The sequence below is a fragment of the Hipposideros armiger genome, unplaced genomic scaffold (genome assembly GCF_001890085.2).
Source record: "Hipposideros armiger isolate ML-2016 unplaced genomic scaffold, ASM189008v1 scaffold_12, whole genome shotgun sequence".
In the NCBI taxonomy this organism is placed as follows: Eukaryota; Metazoa; Chordata; class Mammalia; order Chiroptera; family Hipposideridae; genus Hipposideros; species Hipposideros armiger.
Window position 1 is genome coordinate 4,015,778 of NW_017731362.1, and position 8,226 is coordinate 4,024,003.

Below are 8,226 nucleotides of genomic sequence, written 5' to 3' on the forward strand. Positions count from 1 at the left end.
ACTATATGTAGTAAAGAATGTTAACTAGACTTACTGCAGTGATCAAATCATTATGTTGTACACCTGTAACTAATATAACGTTACATGTCAATTATATCCAAAAAAAAAAATTTTTAAATCTCAGTATCTGTACTCTTATAATTTGAAAAGGATAGTGTTACAAATAGAAGTTAAAATATTTTTTAAATACTTTGAAATAATTTATTATTTCAATAATAGATGGAAATTTATCTTAATTTACTGAATTACTCAATACTATTTCAAATGCTGTTTCACCTAAATAAAAAAAATATCAGGTTTTTCTACCATAAGAATGATTTCCATAACTTAGAACATATATTGAAAATAAAATGAAAAAAGTAAAGAAGAGATACATCCTCTGATCTACCCACACTGAATGACTTGACTTCTCATTCTCTCGTTGAGCCATGTGTCTTTTCTCACAGGCCTTTCCATCTACCGGGCATGCCTGCCCTGGCCAGTGTGTCCTACATGCTAACACTCTTTCTTCAACACCCAGCAAGAGGTCTCCTCTGAGCAGCCTTCCAGCACCCATCCAAGCAGAGGTGTCAGGCTCTCCTCTGGCCACTCCTAGTCCTGTCACTGCACTTATGTCACTGAGCTTCAGTGAAATGTGTAGACATGTGTTGTGCTCCTGGGCTACGAGCTCCTCTTTATTCCATGAGCTGACTTGAGTATAGAGTAAACCCCTGGAATTTAGAATAAATTTGGTTTTACCTCATCACTGGTGAGTTTCTTTGCTTTGAGTAATCTTTGAGCTTTATCTTCTTCTGATCCTTCATCACTGTCAGATGAATAGATTCTGGCTCGTTCCTCTGAAAGCAAAGAAATAAGATTTGTAAGTGACTGAAAGACAATGATCTATTCATTCCTGGATTTTTCTTCTGATGAATATCATTAGTTCCTTCTGTACATTTTCCCAGAGAAAGCAAATAACTAAAAATGTTTTGATTCAAAGATAAAAGTTTAGGTATGTTGAAATGAAGCACCCATCCTCTCAAAATACAAGAATGGTTCATCTAACCACTTTAAATATTAGAAGGCTGTGTGCAAAGCTGACTAAAGAGACAGACACCACTATTCTTCCAAAATAAGCTATTAAAGCCTGAGTCACTCTTTCATGGGGGATAACAGTTAATTCCAAAATAAGCTTTGAAGATAAAAGCAAGAGGTGGTTTCCCGGTCCTGTAAAGACCATTTGTTGCCAGGTAGACATTTCAAAAGGAGATGCAGACGAGTAAGAGTCTGCAGATACCCCAGCCCAGGTGAACCCTGGGTTGGAAGAAGAGAGCCTACTTCAGAACAACCCTCTCGCCTCAGAACCCAGTCGTCCCCTTCCTCCGACTCCCTGCCTATCTGACTACTGGATAGAACGGCGCACTAACGAGCTTGTCTGTTAGGTTTTCAATCTCTGGTGAACCGCGTATTATCTCTCTCTCTAAAAGCATCCTCAGTACTTTTGTTTTTGTTTAGTTTTTATGGCTTTATTTCCACAATTCATCTTTTCTGTGGGAAATGAGCACTAACAAAAAATAAAAGGTCTCTGTACTATAATCCCGAACTAAATAAGAGGTAAGAAGGTAGGAAGGTGTAAAAGCTCACCAGGGCAAACGCAGTCGCTGCAAGAAAAGGGGAGAGGAGTTTCCGAGGATGGTCAGAGGAGGGGAAATTTAAGCATTCTTAAAATTTATCACTCAACAGAGACAAAACTAGGATGCATGGTCAGCCGTGGCATACCTTACACTGCACAGCGATTCCCAACACTACAGCACAGATAATCTGGGGAGGATTAAAGCCTCATTTTACAGATGCAGAACACAATACTCAGAGATGTGAAGTCACTTGCCCAAAGCTGAGGAATAGTAAGAACAAAAGTTTTAGGTAACATTTATTTTGTACTTGTCATGTGCCAAGGCGCTGGGTAAAGTATTTTATATGTACTATATCCTTCAATTCTCAAAACAGCCTCATGGTATATGTGTACTATTATTAATAGGTTGCTTTTTCATTTTAATGAGGTAACACAAGGGAGGTATTGTCACTTCCCAAAAGTCATCCATCTAAAAAGTGGCAGAACTGAGGTTAGAGCAGGCAGGATCCAGGGTCCAGCCCAGGTTGCCTCCTTTCAGGTTCAGCCTGCTTTTCAGCATTGTCATCTTGATACTGGCTGTGGGGAAACCTCTGCATGCAGTATTGTGACTGAGACATATGCCTCAGAAGTAAGATGACCTTGGTTCAAGAACTGTCCACTTACCAACTGTGTGTCTTTGGGGCAATTACTTAACCTTTCAAAGTCTCTGTTTCCTCAATAAGAACAAGACAAAAATGGATCTGGAGGGCATTATGCTGAGTGAAATAAGTCAGACAGACAATGCCATATGATCTCACTTATATGTGGAATCTAAAAAAAAGCCCAAGCTCACAGACACAAAGAACAGATTGGTAGTTGCCAGAGGCAAAATGGGTGAAAGAAGTCAAAAAGTACAAACATCCAGTTACAAAATACGTAAGTGATGGGGATGTAATGTATAGCATGGCTACTACAGTTAATGATACTACAATACATTTTGAAAGTTGCTAAGAAAGCTAAATGTTCCTGTCACAAGAAAAATTTTTGTAACTACACATGGTGACGGAAGTTAACTAGACTTACTGTGGTGATCATTTCGCAATATATACGAATATCAAATCATTGTGTTGTATACCTATTATATATTAATTACACCTCAATGAAAAAAGAACATGACAATAATAGCTATTGGGTCATAATGTTGTTCTGAGGATCAAATAGGATGCATGTAAAGTGTTTGAGTTTTTGCCTGGGATTCAATATGTGCAGGATAAATGTTATCCATTATAAATCATTGATACTTGTGAAAGAATATGCAAAGAACTTTGGAAGGAAACACCATATATTCCCTGAAAATTTTAACTTCTTGATTCCCAATTAATAAAAAAAGTTCCAAATATAACTGGCAAACTTCCAAACCAGGAAAGCCGAGATCAGGGACAAGTCTAAAAGTGGGAGCGACAGCTGTTTCTACACTTCAGGCTCACCTGAAAGAATTCTGCAATGACAATTTCATTAGACCTTGAAGTGTATTGCTCATTAACACTGGTTCCTTACAAAGGAAATGTCCAGTGAGTGGGCATTCAGAGAATGGCCAATGCAAAGGTTAAGTTCCTGAACCTTGAAATGACGAAATTTCGTTTCTGCACAAACTCACCCCGAATGCCCCCTTTGTATCGGTTTTTGATGGCAGCCAGGCTGATGGATTCCTCGCCTTCCTCTTCTTCATCATATCGATCAGGTTCTAGGTAACTAGCACTCAGGCCTCGCTGGTGCTGTTTCTCTCTCATTCGGCGCTGCTGAGATTCCCTACGAATAGAAGCCCTTAAACGTTCTTCTTCTTTCTGTAAAGAAGCAAATAAACCACTGAACTTAAAAAAACTGAACTAGCTACTGCCCACTTGAAACTACTTTTACTATAAAGAACGTGTAAATGCCTAGCCCAGAATGACACCTATTTCCTATGTCTTCAGAGTACAATTCTCTCCATTCCACGCGTTACCACACACGGTGACATCTTGTTTGGTTCTAAGGCGTGAAGGCAACAAGAGGGTGAAGAGGCAAAGTCTCCTTCATACCAACCACCCCATCAGAGCCGGGACACACATGGCCTTGGGAGCTGCAGCGTCCCCTGTGCTGCCAGTCAGAGCACAGAGGGCGGCGACCAGCCTGAGCAGTGTCACCCATGCCCAGAGGACGCCTCAGGGAGGCTGTTTCCGTTCACCGGAGACACACACCTGACTTGCCCAGGCTCCTCCAAACTACCATAGTGCCCACATACTCCTGTCTGGGCCCCTCCACCCAGAGGGCTCCCCACTGCTCCTGATGACAGGAAGGGAAGGTGTTGGTAGGGGAGGGTCCCAGAGCCCCGAAGTAGAGCCTCATCCCCTTCCATCTACCCGGCACTCCATATGTTGGGGTTCATAAGGCAGAGACAGGATATGAGAGGTCAGGGCAATTCTGTGAAATCCTCATTTAATTGCTCAGTGATTACCATATACACCTCTCATTCTGTTGCTAGACAGTCTATGCAGCAAACTGTTCCACTAAGTAGAATGTAGCTGTGCTGAGTGTAAAGTAAAAATCGCTATCAGCAGGGCAGGGATTAAGAACAAGCTAGCCGTTTCCTTGTGCATTTCCTTGGAAGCTGGGGAAGTGGAGGAGGGCTTGGGGGATCTCTCAAGGTGGTCCACAGGGGCCTTCCAGTAATGCTGAGACCGGAGTCTGCAGGTCCCTCCAGCTGTCTTAGCTTGAGGAGAAAAGGTGGGGAAACAGAGCAAGAAGCTGGACTTCAAAGCCAATGCCCCTGCACCCCACTGGGTTAGGCCCTGCTCCCGAATATGGTTTAGTTAACCTGACTCTGTGAACAAAATCCAAGGAGGAAAAAGTCCAGGCCCAGGGCCAAACCTTCAGCAGAGAATGACAATGAGATCACTAAGAAAGGCTCTGATGCAACCAGAGCACCTTAGCCTCCGTGTGCCCTTCTGTGCTAAGGGATGAAATCTCACAAGGCAGGCGGGACAATGGGATATCTAATCTAGCAGGGAACAGGGATCAGAGAAGACAGGAGAGGGACTGTACCACTGCATTCAGCTTCTCAAAGCATATGCTGCAAAAAGGCCAATGGTGTCAATACAAACACACACTCCATCTTTTAGGGACAATGCCCCACAACTGAATTTGTGCCTGACAGTTGTGTCAACAATGAAAACCTACCAGGTAGAAGGTTACAAACCTACCTTAAAAAACCATAAGCTACTCTGCCTGATTCTCCCGTAGGCACTCTCCCATTCCAACTTCTGGTCCTATTTTTATTCTATTTTAGACTAAATCCTAGTATTTCCACTGATTTCTGACATGGATTCTAAACCAGACACAGATGATTTAATCATATTTGAAATTATCTGCGAAGGTTCAGATTCTTTCCGTCACGAGGTTGCTGAACTCTCAGGACCTCCTGTTTGTTTTATGACCATCGCTTCACCCATTGTTTGGCAAAAGCTTAGGAAAGGAATTCAGGTCCCTGCCCATGCCCGCTAGAAGGAAAAAGGGTGGGTCAATAAGAGATGATTAACAACCACTTTGGGAAATACTATTCTTAATGCACCCAAAATCCCAGAATAAGGTTAGCAAACACACCTTAATCATTTCTGTGCGCTGGCATTCAGGATCACGACCGGCCATTGGCAATATTCTAATCTTCTGTGTCTTCGAACATCTATCTGCAAGTGACAGGGTCATCTTTCTATGTGTGGCACTGTCTGTCGAGTGAGGTCTGCAGGAAATGAACAAAAAAAACCCGTCTGTTTCCCAAATACATTTGTGAGCCAGTTATATCAACATCACGAAAACAAGAGGCCAGTGACCATTTCTGTCTCTAAGAAAACAGGCAGGGACACTAAACTGAATATACCAGGGGGGGAATTTGAACTTTCTTCATTCTGTGGCTCACTGAAACATTCTCATCTCACCAGTAAAGTGAAAAATGGAAAGCTGGAGATAAAAGGCTTAGCAAAGAGTATCTCCCTCTAAAGCAGTAAATGGACAGGCTCAAGCAGCATGCACTGAATATGAAGTACCAAGCACTGTGCTTTGCGTTTTACATGTTTTATTTATTTTTTACTTTTTTTAAATTATTTTTTATTGTGAAATACACATTTTTTAGAATTAGTTTCAGCTGTTTTACATATTTTATGACTCCAATGTCATAGCTACTCATAATTATTACATTTTATATATTAGGCAACTGAGGCAAAGAGAGGTCGAGAAAGTTGCACAAGATCACACAAGTGGAAACGGGACTCTGAGTCCAAAGCCTATACTTTTGATCATTACAATTCTCAAAAAGCTAAGTCATAACCAAGATTGTGCCCTCTCTAAAGATAAGCATTACTCAAGGAGGATGGCCTGCTTAGAGTCAAGACAAGAAAAACACGGACATTTCAGTGTAGTGTCTCCACAGTCCACAGAAGGGGAATGCCCTCCCCAGCTGACCCAAGCATTATGGGCTGCTCAGGGATTCATCCCTGGAGTGGTATTGGATGCAGCAGCCTAAGGAATGGGACGACCCCAGCTGACACCCACCAACTCACTGTCTGACTGCATGCACCCTAACAATAACATCTAGTTATCAGTCTCCCAGATCAATTTTACTAAAGAGAAAAGACACACCGACCATCAAGCACTCTAGGTCTCTTGGCAGTTATAGTTAATTAACTGAATTCATAAGTTGACATTCTGGTTTACGTAACAGCCTCTTGTAAGTTTGGTTAGCATGACCTGGTTCCCTGTGAAACAGCAGCTTTTAGTGCACTTGTCAAAATAGCCTTTGAACCTATGAGCTGAGAACCAGATCTTGGTCACTGGTGAACTATACTGTGAGATTATGTCAATCAGAAGTCAGGCGTTTTGGACAACATCTGTATTTCACTGCTTTACTGTAATAATCAGTACATTGATAAGAAGAGTTACCTGAATGTGAGTTTGGTTTTGAAGACAGCTTGTCCCTGTAGACCGGTACCTTGTCTTATAAAAAGATGGTTGTGATCGCCCTGCAGTGGAGCTTTGTAAACATCAAACACTTCATTGCCTAGATGCAGAGACATGCTGAAAAAGAACACGTCACATATTAAAGTCCTAAAGCTTTCATCCTAGCATTTTACATCACTTAAAATGCTGCTGTCTCTCTTTGCACAGAACTCAGAAGGAAAGGAAAGAATAAAGAATGCATGATGTGAAAGATGACCTACCTAGAAGTAAAACATGTATATGTTTATGTTCAGGAGTAAAACATTCTGTGACATTTACTCAGCCTCTACTACTTTTCCAGTGAAAGGTAGTTTTTCTAAAATGTCGACTTATAGTAAGCAGCATGTTATGAGGAAGGGAGCTGGTCTACCTTTTCCAAATTACTATGCTGTAGCCAAAGAGGATAACCTCATTTTCGGCCCAGCCTGTCTGACCCTTCACTGCCTACTTATTTCTCTCAGGTTTCCTATGCAATCCCAGGGACTAAGCAATGGAAATTCTTTAATAAGATGTCCCCAAAATAACGTCTTATTTCAAAACTTGATCCCTCTTAGCCAGGTTCTGGGTATTCCAACACTCTGCCGGCATTTTGTGCTCACCTTCCATCTGACCACTTGACTATCCGAGCATTGCTTTCTTTAATTTCATTTCCTTCTTCATCCCGGCGTATCCTCCATCGTATAGTATTTTCTACCTGTTTTAAAACACAAGTGCCTTAGAACACTGTAGTTTATGCTTCTTTTTTCCTTAAGAAACACATAGTCATAGAATAAGCATGCATAGGTAGTGATAGAAAAACAGACAGCATTGAAACACTCTGTTCTAATCACCTAGAGATGCTGAATAAATTAAAAACAGGAAAAAAATATGCTTAAGTGAATTTCTAAGCTCCTTGTGCTAGAATGAGAGGGAGTGAGTGCCCATGCATTTGGGCAGAGGCTTAATCTGTAGTAGCTTTGGGATGTTTTAAGTAAAAGCTCCCAGGACAGAAGATAAGGATTGAGGCATATAAAGTAGTAATTTAGGATGACTCCCTATATAAAGCAGGTTCTCTCATACAGCTTAAAACCCTGTATATGGGACCAAAAAACTCTATCTACTGGCCTAGGGAGATAGGGAAACTCCCCACATGTGGGTAAGGAAAAAGAAGCACCCTATGAACATTAAAAACCCAGGTTTGAGCAGATTTAGAGTCTAACTTCATCTTAATTGCATGGAAAGGAAATATCAGACTGATCTGGAAAACAGTCAAGCGTTTCCTAAAATGAAAACCCCTGTTATTGCAATTAAAAATTAAATGAGGGGCCGGCCGAGTGGCGCGTTGGTTAAGAGCTGGCTTGGGATGCCAGCTCTGAGCAGGAGGGCCCAGGTTCGGATCCCACATGAAGTCCAGTGACGCTGCCCTCTACAGCTAAGATAGTGAACAACAGCTCGACCTGGAGCTGGGCTGCTGTGAGTCACTGGTGACGGCATAGGCTGCAGCCCCTGCTGCAGTGGGGCTGCCATAAGCTACCAAGAGCCGCCGTGAGTGGCCGTCCAGAGGCTGGCGACCGATCTGCCTTACCTGGGAATAGTGCAAAGATAACACCAACATGGGCCAGTGAAGC

The 8,226-nt window shown here is 42.0% G+C and overlaps 1 protein-coding gene across 1 annotated transcript in view; it reads right to left on the reverse strand.

Moving 5' to 3' along the window:
- The window catches only part of LEO1 (LEO1 component of Paf1/RNA polymerase II complex), a 32,921-nt gene that overhangs the window by 5,457 nt on the left and 19,238 nt on the right, over positions 1–8,226 (reverse strand). Inside the window, exons 7-11 of the mRNA XM_019665706.1 lie at positions 7,219–7,313; positions 6,563–6,697; positions 5,231–5,366; positions 3,249–3,435; positions 739–836 (exon numbers count right to left, since the gene is read on the reverse strand). Of these exons, the coding sequence (XP_019521251.1) occupies positions 739–836; positions 3,249–3,435; positions 5,231–5,366; positions 6,563–6,697; positions 7,219–7,313 (651 nt within the window). The remainder of the gene's footprint in view (positions 1–738; positions 837–3,248; positions 3,436–5,230; positions 5,367–6,562; positions 6,698–7,218; positions 7,314–8,226) is intronic.